Here is a 14,711-nt window from a genome sequence, read left to right as displayed (position 1 = left end):
TAATTTTCATTCCGATTCATTCTGGTGAAACACAAGACCTTAATTTTAAATTTTAAGTTATTGAAAATTTCAACAATCCTTGGTTGAACCATTCTTTATCTAGCTCGTAGAAATAGTCATCACTTATTTCATATCATTTTTCTCTCATTATCATAGATCTTCTACTCCCGCCGGTGCTGGTTTTTTCAACCGATGACACTAAGAACTCAAGTTCGTGTTATAATTCTAACTTATAGCTCAATGTTTAATTGGGGATACATGAAAATAGCAATTTTCTCAATTTTGACAACATATTCTAAAATAAAGCATGTCTTTCAGCATTAAATTTGATATTCAAATTTCTAAGTTAGAAATCAAGTAGATGCAAAAAAAATCAACCCATATGAGTTTAAAGATGAGAATGATGGTAGGAGCCAAAGCAAACATAGTTCAACGGTAATTAACATATACCTCGAGTATAATTTAGTGATAATTAACATATATCTTTGGAATTCAATCCACCCTCCCACATATTGTATTACAAAAAAACAATAATTGACATATGTCTTTAATCAAGAGTTCAAATACCACACCCCTATTGGTTGCACTAAAAAAAATCTAATAAATCTAATCCCTTTCCTAGATCAATATTATGAACTCAATTTAATTATTCTTCACCTAATTACAAGAATGGTTTTAATATTGAAATAAAAATCTATACTGTAAAATCGATTTTGACTTAGTCAAGCCCTCTGTTTTTTTTTTCTTTTCCAATGGCCATGAACCTATATTTCACCTTCAACAACAAGCAAGGCACTCAAAGATCAGTTTCCAAAAGAAAATTGAAAATTTGGAGTACTAACTACAAATGGGGAAAACAACAAGCAAGGCACTCAAAGATCAGTTTCCAAAAGAAAATTGAAAATTTGGAGTACTAACTACAAATGGGGAAAGATCCGAATCGAATCAAATTATGATGACAAGAATCGGGTTTTAGGATTCATCTATTTTTTGCTTATCAAATCGATGCTCATCCCACACCCTCCAAAAGAGGGAAAGGAAAAAAAAAACTGTACAGAATTTACATCATCCTATAGTTATCTAGATATTTGACTAGAGTATAAAGAAGTTCAATCATCCCTATGAAGCTAAGTGCTTTTTCCTAGAGCAGATAGATAAATGTAGAGAGAAAGCACCACTAATTTTGAATGTCATATCTTAACTTCCACAGGCCAAGCACTCCTCACGATTCGTTAAAGAACATACCATCTGTGCCATTTTCGTACTATCATCTTCATCATTGACCTTTTCCTACATAAACCAATGATGGCATTTGGTTATGTGATGAAAGCTATAAACTAAGACAATGTGTGAAGCAAAGAGAATAGCTTTTACTATACACTACCTTTAACATTGAAGTGTCAACCGTAAATTTGATGGCATCGGCTGCAGCTCGTGATCGTAGGTAATACATTCCTGTTTTTAGACCCTTCATATAACAAAAAATGTAATCAGAATCAATCTTACTATGAGAAAGGAAATCTCTTAAACATCAAATATCAATGAGTACTATGAAAGAGTATACCTTTGACCACGCATAGAAGTGCAAGGAGGTAAGTTTTCCAAAATTTGGTTGATCCATGTGGATATTGAGACTCTGACTCTGATCGATGTAACAACCTCGATCGACAGCCATGTCGACTAAAGTCTTTTGCTTGATCTCCCAAACAGTCCTGAATTAAATCAAGAACAAATCAGTAGGATAAATCAAGATTGAGGGCAGGGAAAGGGAAATGCAGGGAAAACCAGCCATACTTGTAAATAGCTCTTAGATCATCAGGGATTTCTTGAATCGTCTGAACAGAACCATTCTCATAGATGATCTTGTTCTTCAGAGAAGGAGACCACATGCCCATCTCTGTCAAATCGTGCAGGAGATGCTTGTTCACAACAACAAATTCACCACTGAAAGAATGGAAAGAGATATTTTAGAGACAAGTAGAGATTATATATTATTGTAATGAAAGGCTCTAGAAGTTCAAACTGTAAAGCAGACCTTAGAACTCTGCGGCTGTAGATGTTTGAAGTGTATGGCTCAAAGCACTCGTTGTTTCCAAGAATCTGGCTGGTAGAAGCAGTTGGCATTGGAGCCACAAGAAGTGAATTTCTTACCCCATTTTTCGCAATCTGTTCCCTGAGGGCATTCCAATCCCATCGATTTGAAGGTGTTACCCCCCACATGTCAGGTTGAAGGATTCCCTAAAAACATATTGGCCATATAAGTAAACATGTAAATCAGAATAGGATTTTGTTAGATTAAAATCCAGAAGACAGTAGTTCAAGTGGAAATTCCATAGCCAAGTTTTTCCTTATTACATACCTTACTAACAGGACTGCCGGCGTAAGTTTCGTAAGGGCCTTCTACTGCAGCAATCTGACAAGAAGCTTTAAGAGCATGGTAGTATATGGCTTCAAATATATCCTTGTTCAATTGTTGAGCCTGGCATTTATTATCCATATGGACTACTTTAGTTGAATATAAGAGGCTAAGAACATAAGGTAGAGCTGTAGGACAATTACCTCAGGTGAATCAAACGGCATGCCCAGTAGAATGAAAGTATCCGCAAGACCTTGAACCCCAATACCAATAGGTCTGTGTCTGAGATTTGACCTTTTGGCAGTCTCCACAGGATAGTGATTGACATCAATTATCTTGTTCAGATTTGTTGTAACTAGAGTAGTTATCTGGTTAGACAAAGAATAAATACACAAGTTGATTGATTAAAAATAAAAGAGTACACACATCTTTATAATGATTAGTAAAACAAACCATAGGCATGAATAAGAATTCAAACCTCGGCTAATTTGTCAAAATCAAAGTATCTATTTTTGGAACCTCTGCTACCAACAAGTTTAGATGGGTGAGACTCCATTGGAACACCCTGCAGTAAATGGTATGAAGTTAGGAAATGGAGAACAATAATAAAAAGGAGTGTTATGCTGCATAAAACATGCTTGGGATAGTTCACCTTCTCTCTGACAAAACGAGGTAGAGCAATTGAAGAAAGATTACACACAGCCGTCTCTGTTGGGCTTGAATATTCAATTATCTCTGTACATAAATTAGAGGCTTTAATGGTCCCAAGATTCTGCTGGTTACTTTTTCTGTTACAAGTATCCTAGAGAATGCAGAGAAGGAAATAAAATAAGTTACACAGGAAACAAACAGCATAACTATAAACAAGCCAGGGTGGTTTAAACACCTTAAATAGCATGTAAGGGGTTCCAGTCTCGATCTGAGATTTTAAGATTTCAAACCAAAGATTCTGTGCCTTAACAACCTTCTTGGCTTTTCCCTACCAAAAAAAATACAAAATCAAAATTAATTAAATAGCAGACCAAAATCAACTATATACTTGCAAAGGTTGATCCCATGAAAACTAAATCATATTTACCAGCTGTTCATATCTAGTGTATAGCTTCTCAAATTCCTCACCCCAGCAATCAGCCAAACCCGGTGCCTCATTTGGACAAAACATTGACCACCCTCCATTACTTTGGACTCTTTCCATGAATAGATCGGGTACCCAAAGTGCATAAAATAGATCTCGAGCCCGATGCTCCTCCTACAGAAAAAAACAGTTGCAATAAATTAAGGCATTGAGTACTTACATGACAGGACTGCATAGTGCATATTCAAATGTTTTAGAATACACTGACTAAAATGTTGATAATTTCCACTCGATAACAAATAGTAATTACTTTTCCATGGTTTTTTCTGAGATCCAAAAACTCAAATATATCAGCATGCCATGGCTCCAAGTATACAGCAAAAGCACCTGCAATTGGCATGTGAGAATAAGAACATTGATCATATAAACAAAATGAGACCCAATCAGAAGCATACTACCTTTCCTCTTGCCTCCTCCTTGGTCAACATATCGAGCAGTATCATTGAAAACCCGCAGCATAGGCACAATCCCATTAGAGGTTCCGTTTGTTCCACGGATGTAACTGCCCATAGCACGAATATTGTGGATAGAAACACCAATGCCACCAGCTGATTTGCTGATAACAGCACACTCCTTTAAGGTATCATATATACCTTCTATACTATCGTCTTTCATGCATACAAGGAAACAACTGCTAAGCTGTCAGGAGCAAAACCAAGAAAATCATTATCAAAAGGCCAAATATCTAATATGAAAAAACATCAGCCATGATTAGCACCTTCTAAAAATAGGCATCTATGAACTCAAAACATACTTGGGGCCTCGGGGTTCCAGAGTTGAAAAGGGTGGGAGATGCATGAGTAAACCACCGTTGAGACATAGTGTGGTATGTTTTGATAGCAGATTCAATATCATCCTTGTGAATACCAACAGCAACCCTCATAAGCATGTGCTGAGGCCTCTCCACGACCTTCCCCTGAACCTTCAAGAGGTATGACCTTTCCAGAGTTTTGAAACCAAAATAGTCGTAATCAAAGTCACGGTCATATATAATCTCACTATCCAACCGAGCAGCATTCTGGAAGATTAAAACAAAAGGAAGAGAAATCGGTTAAATAAGCAGTATGTGTTAGAAGAAGCACTCATCTGACAGAAATCCCAAAGCTTAAAAATCTACAGACGTAATCATTTGCAACTTAAAATTTGATGAAATAAAATTCATCAGCAACATCCAAAATCAATAAAGAATGAAACAGAGGTCGTAACAAATCAACAAATCCTTGGAAAAGTTTCATTTTAAAACAAAGGCACTTAATATTCAACAAAGAGTACAAGACTACCTTCATGATTACTTCATAAACATCATCAGCTATAAGAGAAGCCTTCTGTCCTGATCTCTCACTGACATGGCTGTACATATCTTTGATGCTAAACACCAAAACAGGTTGGAAATTAATTTCGAGTTCATCATAGAATAATAAACTCCTGCAATTCTATGCTCTAATGCATTCATCTAGAATTGTAAAAGCATATACAAAACTTACGTCTCTGAGAACAACTTTTTCGTGTTCTTATGCAGATTTGAAACAGCAATTCTTGCAGCCAACTGGGTTAAACAAGACAGGCAAAAAATTAGCAAATCAAAACGTATATTTCTCTCCCCACAACTGCTAATTATAAACATCAACAAATGATCATCACACAAAAGAAAACAAAATATGCCATATGTTTATATGTACAACCATAGATCGACCCATGTGTCATACAATAAATTGAAAATTGAAAGTGAGCCAAAGTATGGTCTGCAAAATTGAGGGAGATAAGAGTGAGATCAACTCACAGAGGCATAGTCAGGATGATTGGCGGTCATGGCAGCGGCGGTTTCGGCAGCCAATTCATCGAGCTGGCTAGTGGTAACACCCTTGTAAACGCCGGCACAGACCTTCTGGGACACCAGAACCGGATCACAGTGGTCGACACTAAGGCCATAACTAAGCTTCTTCAAACGGGCAGTGATCTTGTCAAAATGCACCGCCTCCTGTCGCCCATCTCTCTTAACCACATACATCTTAACAAGAGGAATTTCGTCGAACAGGTTCTGTGCAGAGACGTCAGGGATTACAATTGGATTATATAAGAACACGAATGTGAAGAGGGAGAAACAGAGAGAAAATTACAAATTTTGGAGGTGGGAATTTTAGAAAAGTTCGAAATGTTCCCGCGCAAAAGATTGGATTTTTATAGTGGGAGAAAATCGGTGGGAGCTTAGAGGCGGGCAGAAAGGGTTTTGCGATGCCTATATTCTACTGATGGGTCCTACGTCTTCAATACAAATTTATTTTCCTTTTTTTTTTACTTGTATATAAAGACCATTCAATAAATTTCAAGAACTAATGGGCTCAAATAATATTCAATAATTATGAAAGGCCCAAGCGAGGATGATTGGCCTATACTTTAAATTGAGAGTATTCGATTTCCCAAAGTGTCAATTTATTGATATGTTATAAAAAATATGAAGTTCATTTGTTTTGGAGTCCAAACAATACGTGAAACATGGATTTAGAATTTGGTAGAATAGGTAAGTGAAAATTTAATATATCATAAATAAGATAAAATTTTGAAAACTTAAAAAATTGGGAGTGGGGTCACAAAATAGGTTTTTTCAGAAGGGGGTCATATAATGGGTAATATATTCAAGTTTCACCCGAAAGACCCCTTCCGTCCTCCCTCACACCGTTGGACCTAGCTCCTCTCCGGCCAGCGACACCCGAACCAACCGCGGCGGCGTAGACTCGGTGAACTAGTTTTTAAATAATTATATTAAATAACTAGGATTTTTTGTCCGTCAATAAAAATTCGAATTCACGACTTTTTGGTTACGATATAATGCGAACTAACTACTTTTTAATAGGAAAAAAAAAACAAGTCTTAGAGTTCTCACATTTGGGGTCGCCATGGGAAACTTCCATCGGTTCTGCTCCCAGCAAGCAGTTAGCCTTCCTCTACAAAAAATAGAAGTGTGTTCCTCGTAGACAAACTTGATTACATCAGGCTATCTTTGCTTCAGCCTTCATCTTTCGGTTTTAGGACTCACTCAGTCTTCTCTAATAAATAAAAAGATGTTTTTGTTATTCAAAGTAATGAATAAATATTATTCTATTTCTAAATAAGTTAAAACTATTAATGTTATTTTTCAAAAAAAAAATTATTAATGTTAATATTATGTATATATTATTGGTGTTTTGTTAATATTTTTCATATTTTATTGATTTTTTTCAAAATGATATAAATGTGTATTTAACTTTTATGTTGATGTCAAATCCATTGATACATGGAAATATCGATGAACATATCCACGTATTGATACCACGATGCAAACCAAATACATTTCCGTGAACTTCAAAATATATAAAATTTTTGTTTTGTTATTCTTTTAGGGTGGCGAGCTATTAGAGACCATTAATTCTCAACCTAACAGACATCTAATTTTCAACCTAACATATCTTCTGCAAACTAATTTTAAAATTAATAAATTGAGTAGTTGTTAAGTTCACACGAATGTTACTACTAGCGACAATTCTCAACAGACATGCCTTTCCATTGGTTCCCGGATTCTACAAATTAAATCCCATTTCTTCATTTTTCGCAGCTCACTTCATCACTTTATCATCCCCGCAAGCATCATCGCCTACCTTGTAGCTGCAGATACTGATTCAAATTCTCCGCTCGGGTCATTTCTCTTTCTTTACAGTTCCATTTCTTTATGATCAACAATTTTCTTGCTTTCTTGCTTTCTTGCTTTCTTGCCTGTTTTAGAGTTGTGTTGTTGATTTATCTGGTTCTAATTAACTGCCTTTGTATGTTTTTTTATGCTTGAAAGATGAGGAAATCATGGGTCGTCATTACATGATCGATTTATTTCCTGTTGGGTTGGGGGGTCGCGGTTCCCCTTTTGTGCAAATCGTATCACTATGAACTATTCGAAAATTCAACTTCATATAGAGATTATTATATGTATTTGGCATCCCCATTTGCTGGTATTTTTAACTGTTTCCAATCGACAAAGTTTAGTTGGTACAGATTGAATCATGTCAGCTCTTATACGGTTCTACCACCAAATCTCTTTGTTAAGAAAAGTGTTTTTAATTATTCATGGCACTCTTTATTGCATCAGTAGCTCTGAAATCCAGATTTATCACATCCCTATTGGGGTATGGGTGAAGGTGAAGGACGATAACATAAATACTTGTAAATTGGAAATTTTTCATTGGTCCTGGCTCCCTTTTACGTTTTTATGGTGTTATGAGGATATTAGGTATCAGATCATTAAGCCTATGCAAATGATCGTTAGGTTGTTCTTCATCCTTTTTTATAATTACCATGATAAATTTAAGTTACAGATAAATAAAAAAGAATGTGGCATGGCAAAAGATTTTACTCAGAATTGGATATTTTTTTTAATATATATATTTTATTCGTGAAGTATTTTCCACTAGAGTTCATACTCATGCTTAATCTTTATGATACTTCCAATTGTGGAATAAATCAAATCTATTGCTAAATGAAATTGAAAAGTATGGTTAGATTATTCAATTTTAAATGATCTGTTTTGGATTTTTTTCCTTTATTTTCTTTTAACATCTTCTTCAAGAAATCATTTTTGATAATTTGATGGCCTAGATTTCTCACAATTTTCTTTGTATTTTTCTTTTTGCAGACCCATGACCATCAGGGTTGAGCTTCAGAAGGTGTAGTCTTGGACTGCTCTAGGAATTGCTTAGTGTTATTTTTCATTATCTTTAATTGTATTTATCATTTGGGTTTTGAATTCTGTCGGTGTATAAGCAGAATACTTATTAGGATCCTAGGGGAATTTTTGGGGCCTTAAAAATATCTCAAAGATAGCATTGATCCTAGGGGAATTAGATGCTTAGTTTTTTTTCTCAATGCTTGTGCAGATTGGAATTCTTGGACTCCAGCTAATATGGCACTTCCTACACTTTATTGTTAGCTCATTTTACTTTGTGGTTGGTATTGCCACAACACTTGAAAGCTATTTGATCTCTTGTGGATTCCTACGCAAGTACAATTGTCTTAATATAGACAGGGTCCAACATCTTGCCATTGTGGTTGAAAGTGATGAAGCTTATAATACCTTAAAAATTATTGAACTTCTGCAATGGTTAGCATCCCTGGGTATTAGAAGCGTCTGCTTATATGATGTCGAAGGTAATGATTTTTGGTCAATCCAAGAATTCTGAGTTCTCTTTTACTGTTGCCAATTGCTTGTGAATGTCTTTCCAAGATTGTTGAATTGTATGGTTATTTGACTGTGTTTGTGCTCTAGGGGTGCTAAAGCAATCCAAGGAAATCATTTTGAAGAAAGTAAAGCATGCATCGGTATTTCAGGTACATGCAACTGTAACAAAGATATATATTTAAACCTACAGGTTCAGTAAGTGATGAAGCCTTTTGCATTCAACCAAGTATCATTTGAATCTATCTATCTGGAATATTAATAATGTATGGATTTTCTAAGTCTTAATTGTAGCAAGGATCATGATACTTTGAGGGTACCTAGGGTCCTTTAGGGAATAACATACTTTTGATTTCATGTGTCCTGTTCTTTTCTTGCTACTCATATTAAATATATCTGTTGAATACGAATAGTTCTGTGTACCTACTTTAATTTAACGTAATTTTTCTTTTTTTGGAGTTGTAACGGCCAATTACATATTGATCTTTGCATGAGGTCGGCTATTTCTTCAATAGTATCACGAATAACTGCCGCTTTTTGTTTTCTCTTCCAAGTTTGACCCCCAAAAAAAAAAAGCGATCTGCAATTTGAACTTAGGAGGTGAAAATGCCAATAATAAGATGCACAATTCATCTAACATAGTCATTGCATTCAGGAGACTAATGAACCTGTCCAACTAAACTGTAAAGGCATTACTCTGGAGTTCCTTTCAGTTTCTGATGGAAAAGAAGCCATTGTCAGAGCGGGTAATTTTATTCTTGCAAATAAGTGGAGGAAAACCAGCATGAGTGGAGCCCATGAGCAACTCATTTCTGAATCTCAGATGACTGATGCTCTAAAAGCAGTTGGTTTGTGTTATTGCTTATACTTGATGAGAGTTCAGATTACTGTTTTACTCAAAATTTTGTTAGTTAACCTTAAGGATACTGATGAATCTGTTATCAGGTTGTGGAGGGCCTCAGCCCGACCTAATTTTAGTATATGGACCTACAAGATGTCACTTGGGGTTTCCTGCATGGAGAATCCCCTACACTGAGATTCTGTGAGTCTTTTTGTTTATTATATATATTTTTTTTGATAAGTAACAACGTTCACTGAAATGGTGAAAAGTACAAAAAAGAGAAACCAAAAGCCTCAACTTAAGTTGCTAAGGTTTCTGCTCGGAGAAGGATAAATTAGATTACGTGGACAATTACAAAAAAGGTTCAACGAAAGAACAGCAACTTTATGCTCTAAATATTAACAATGCCAAAGCATCATTCACATCCTTGCTTTTATGAGAGAAAATTCTGTTCTTTCTTTCTATCTACAGCTCCTGCAGAAGGATAGGGACTGCATGAATCCACAACCTTGTGTTTCTTTAGGGAGTTACAAATGAATTGATTAATGTTATTTGGACCTTAACCCAGCTCATTCTAAGTTCCCATAGGCATTCCAAATGTAGGTACTAAACCTACAACACAAACCAATTAGGATTAAGTTCTAAGGACGGCTACCTTTTCTGCAAGACCTACCTGCAATGACAATCCCAAGGGGATGAGTCCACAGAAAAATTCCTTTTTAATTTTGGCAATTTCTGCTTCGAAGTTGCAATAGATCGGTGTGTTGTAAAAATATCTTCTTGTTCCCAAAGTTTCTTGCCTTATGACTTAATGGAAAAGGCTTAGACTGTTCAAAGCACCGAATCTCTTATCAGGGATATTCATGAGTTGTAATCAGGCTAGGATAGCTAATATCTGTTCTGCCCTCAACAATTTCCCAACCCTGCAGATTATGCCTAAATACGAGGTTCTAATTTTCCTGATTTCAACCCATCAATTTTTTATCAAGCAACCTTTTGGGAGAGCAAGCTAGTACAGTCTTAGGAACCTATATTTGAAAGAGTTATCTGCCACCCAAGAGTCTTCCCAAAATCCAATTTTTATCTAACTGTTTCAACTTGAGGCTAAGTCAAGTTTGTTCCCAGTTGCTTGACACTTGACTGGGAAAACTTCATATAAGGTTATTGAAATTGTTCTGAATGGAGACTTGCGATAGTTTCTTCTTAAATCCCTCCACAACCCTATGCTGACTCCTTATTCCTACGCTCATTCTGTGCTTTGTTTCCTTTCAGTTCCCCCAGAAGTAGAACAAATACTGCCCACCAATAGAGTAATTTTGTTTTTTATATTGAACTTTTTTTACGGTTGTATGGGTGATATACTTGTCGAAGACAAACTTTGTTTTTCCTTTGGTGGTCTGAGAAAGCCTATTTGATGGGGCGTGGAACCTTTACCTATGAAATGAATCAATTTGTGTCTAAACCAACACAAAATATATGTATCTATGTTTTTCTTCTACTTCACTTTTCTTCTGGCTTGTTCCTCTTTCCAAATTGCATATCTAGCTTTAATGTTGTCTTCTAGCTGTGTCCTTTGAATCGCACTTTTTCCAAAAGTCTTCAATTTAATAGCATTATATTCTTGTTGACAAAAAGTTCCATACACTTTTGTAATAATTTTTGGCTAGAGAATTATTTGAGTTCTGATTTATATTGTACTGCAGACACATGGGAGCATTGAAGTCCATGAAATATGGTTCCCTAGTAAAGGCCATTTACAAGTTTACCATGGTCCGGCAGAACTATGGTGAGTTGATCTGCTATTGTATTATAAGTTATAGTGAAGTTTGAATATCTTATCTTCGTAATGCAATTGGTGTATATAATGTTTCTCAATGGTGAATACAGTCTTATAGCTGAATTTCATTTCAATCGTTTTCTCCATGTTAAAGTGCATTATCCCTTTAGCATCTTTGATATTTTCCTTCTTTAGACAGTTTGGAGGCTTCCTCTGAAAATCCCTCTGGTTCAAATTGATTGTTGGCAGATATATTTTGCAATCTTTGAAGTGTTATTCTTAATCACGTGAGATCTGGTAGCAGTCTTAGTCCTAAGTTTCATTTCTTAACTTTAGGGATCAGCTATGTCTCGGTTTCTGATCTTCATATCCTTTTGAAGTTATCTGGCTAGCATAGCCACTGTGTTGAACAAGGATTCTTCCTCTTGGGTCTTGAATTATATAAGTGCTTGTTAATGACGGGTGAGTTCAACGACTCGCTGGATCTGACGTCTTAGATTGCAAACTATTCCATTCTCTCTCTTTGGAAACCCAAGTGTAGAAGTTGTAGAAACCAAAATCTTTCACATACACATTGATGTTTGTTCATCTCACCCAACCCACACCCTCCCTTCTTAGAAAAATCCAGGTTATAATTTTGACTTTGTCACCATTTTAGGGGAAACCCAAGTTCTTCTGGATTGCTATGGCCGTTTCCTGTCTGGCATGTGGCGACAAGCTGTCACGTGCCTGTGGCTCGGATACGGTTACGGCTATTAGGGAAAATTTAGAAAGAAAGAAATCACAAATTTAATCACAAATTTTTTCAAGGATAGCATTCAAAAAGGTGCTGTGGGGTAGTGTCTGATTTGAGAGGTAAATATTCTGTTTTTTTATCTCTACATGGAGATAATTTTTGTAGTCTACTTTGGCCTAGGTCTCAAGAGGATGCCTAGTTCTTCTTGACCTTCTTGTGCTACACTTTTTGTAAAACAAGTTTTACTCATCTTAGAAAAAATGCGCCATGCATATTAGTGTCCGTTTCCATTTGATAATCGAATCGTTTTTCACTCACATGTTTTGTTATCTACTTTCTTTAAAATGTTTTTAGAACCCCATCCAATTTTTTTAAATCTAGAAGTATAAAAGTTCTCGAAACTTGTTATTATTTTTAAGATTTGTCTACAAGGGTGAAAACCAAAATGAAGAAATAGTGAGTAAATTTTCATTTTCATTTTGAAGCTAGTGACTAGTTTTATATATCTGATGGTTTCAACAGGTAAATGAACTGAAGCATTGCTGGATTCTAGAGTAAATGGAAGGCCAGTGAATCAAAGGGTGTTTAGAAGTTTTGGACAGTTTTGATTTGATTTCATGGATCTTCAAATTTACTCAGGATTCTATCAGTTCATCGGTCTTTCGATTACTGTAAAGGGTTAATAAAAATTGGCAATTATAATAACACACACCAAGCCAATAACCCGAGCATAGTACAGATGGTCAGTATTTAGTACCTCTCCCCATAAGTTGTATGTTGAAAATCTTCTTTCACTATCATCTTTAGTGCTAAAAAATAAAAATATATTGTGTTTCAAGGTATAACCTACCTTTTCTAATGTACCATTACTTGTCGTTTTTGATGATTGTCTTAAACTTATCTTATTTACTGCTTTTTTTTTTCCTAACAAAAACGAAAAATAAATCGCTAGTACCAGCAATTCTTCAATTTTCGTATTAGTACGAATGCAAGTATTTGTTGTTTCGTTAGTTAAATGTCATAAAAGTCAATACCAGGTACTTTTGTTCGAATACCAATATCAACTCTGTTGTGGACCTTGTCTGAAAATTGAGAGAAAGCAGGTTTATTATTAGCTAAATAGGAGTAGTTAATTAATTAAGCCCCATTTTAAGAACAAATATGTGAGAAATTTGACTGCATCGTTTTGTACGTTCAATTTTGATGAAGTTTACGTTCACTTTCCCAACTCTTCAAAAATTATATTAAGGAAATTAGCAAGCAATCCATTTTAAAAATGGTTTTCAATTTTTATATATGTATTCGGGTAAATGTAATTGCAAAATTACAAACATGATCATGTTTAAAAGGTAGTTACGGATATAGCGTTGTTTTTTTTTTAACTAAGAAACAAAAAATCTAACTCAACACGCGGTTAGGACATCAAAAGAAGATAAATCTCTCTCCACCACACGATGGAGCCAAACATGAAAACTAGAAATCCAGAGAGTAGAAACACGATTGCGGAATTGCGGAGATCATATTTCGCAAGGGCATGAGCAGGATCATTCAACTCCCGATTAACGCGTCGAACATGGATCTATTCGAATGCATCCTTATTAACTTTTACCATGGTAATCAAGATAATTATCATTCTTTACTTTTAAGTTAGGCCAATTAATTTATTTAGAGAAAATGCCCCACTATTAAATGAAGGTCCTTAGTAAATAAATGTCCATGTTATTAATAACGTAACTGTATACTAAGTTATTATTGTGTAAACATAGTTCAACTAGTCAGAAAATTGATAAAGAAAAATTTAAGAAAAATTTGAAAATTGCAGTTTGAATTCACTTTGTTTTGCTGTATTTCTAACTTAACAGAACAAAAAATAATAATAATAATCATCATCATTGTTTATACAATTCATCATTATAAGAAGTGATAAAAATAGAATGTCAAATGTAACATACTATGTGTGGTTGCTCTACAAGGTGAAACATGCAAGTATATTTCCAGAAAAAAAAAAAAACATACAAGTATAAAATTATTTTACACGTTTGAAACATTGTTAATGGTTCGACAGTAATTTAATTTGCCAATATGAACACGACACAATTGGTTAATGTATCTATCTCCAATTCAATGAAAATACTTTATTAGAATTTAAGTCAAATTCAATTTCTTTTTATAATTAGTATGACTTGCAATAGGAATTTAAATAATAACACATTGTAGCTCATTCTAAATATTTATAGATAATTTGTTACATTAGATTTATATATTTATATTAGTCTGTACCAGTGATATGCGTATAATAAACTTTAGAGAAATTACATGACATATCTTAAATTTAACGTGTATTTTAAAATATGTGATTATTATTATTATTTTCAAATGTAGCATGTATTTGACTTTTCTTAGTGTGTTTTATATTACATTCGAGTTAAAGTTTGATTTTGACTATGCTTTTTCTTTTTTTTTTTTGTAAAATTTTAAACTTTATGCCTTTTTTTTTAAATATACATTTGTTTTTGTAAATACCTCTAAACTTAGATTAAAAGAGGTAAGTAATCAGATTAGTAAGTATAGAAATTGAATTAAAACAAGGTACAACAAATATAATTTGATAATGTAAAACAATATATATATAATTTGATATTTTGAAACGGGAAAAAGATAGTTGATAC

At 34.5% G+C, this 14,711-nt stretch overlaps 2 protein-coding genes across 3 annotated transcripts; one reads left to right on the top strand and one right to left on the bottom strand.

The window, feature by feature from the left end:
* Positions 1-924: 924 nt before the first annotated feature.
* Positions 925-5,727, bottom strand: LOC111017235 (ribonucleoside-diphosphate reductase large subunit). Its single transcript, XM_022292933.2, has 17 exons — positions 5,272-5,727; positions 4,976-5,037; positions 4,772-4,859; positions 4,246-4,509; positions 3,890-4,130; positions 3,742-3,818; positions 3,435-3,605; positions 3,243-3,335; positions 3,009-3,158; positions 2,835-2,921; positions 2,560-2,724; positions 2,360-2,479; positions 2,036-2,238; positions 1,795-1,944; positions 1,565-1,712; positions 1,385-1,468; positions 925-1,290 (listed from the first exon to the last, which is right to left on the bottom strand). The coding sequence occupies exons 1-17, from the start codon at positions 5,497-5,499 to the stop codon at positions 1,198-1,200; spliced, it is 2,424 nt and encodes an 807-aa protein (XP_022148625.1). The 5' UTR covers positions 5,500-5,727; the 3' UTR covers positions 925-1,197.
* A 1,258-nt stretch (positions 5,728-6,985) lies between these two features.
* LEW1 (Undecaprenyl pyrophosphate synthetase family protein) lies at positions 6,986-12,905 on the top strand. 2 transcript variants are annotated; one of them, XM_022292911.2, is made up of 8 exons: positions 6,986-7,161; positions 8,149-8,179; positions 8,390-8,660; positions 8,779-8,840; positions 9,347-9,536; positions 9,634-9,730; positions 11,233-11,315; positions 12,565-12,905. In XM_022292911.2, the coding sequence occupies exons 2-8, from the start codon at positions 8,153-8,155 to the stop codon at positions 12,570-12,572; spliced, it is 738 nt and encodes a 245-aa protein (XP_022148603.1). In that variant the 5' UTR covers positions 6,986-7,161; positions 8,149-8,152; the 3' UTR covers positions 12,573-12,905. The 2 variants fall into 2 exon arrangements, with proteins under 2 accessions (XP_022148603.1, XP_087977236.1); XM_088121110.1 differs by having other exon boundaries at positions 6,991-7,161; positions 9,344-9,536.
* The last annotated feature ends 1,806 nt before the right edge of the window (positions 12,906-14,711 follow it).

The sequence above is a fragment of the Momordica charantia genome (genome assembly GCF_013281855.1).
Source record: "Momordica charantia cultivar OHB3-1 chromosome 2 unlocalized genomic scaffold, Mcharantia_2.0 BLBB01000002.1, whole genome shotgun sequence".
NCBI lineage: Eukaryota > Viridiplantae > Streptophyta > Magnoliopsida > Cucurbitales > Cucurbitaceae > Momordica > Momordica charantia.
The sequence above is the reverse complement of the archived record's forward strand: the minus strand, read 5'-3'. Positions and strand labels throughout refer to the sequence as shown.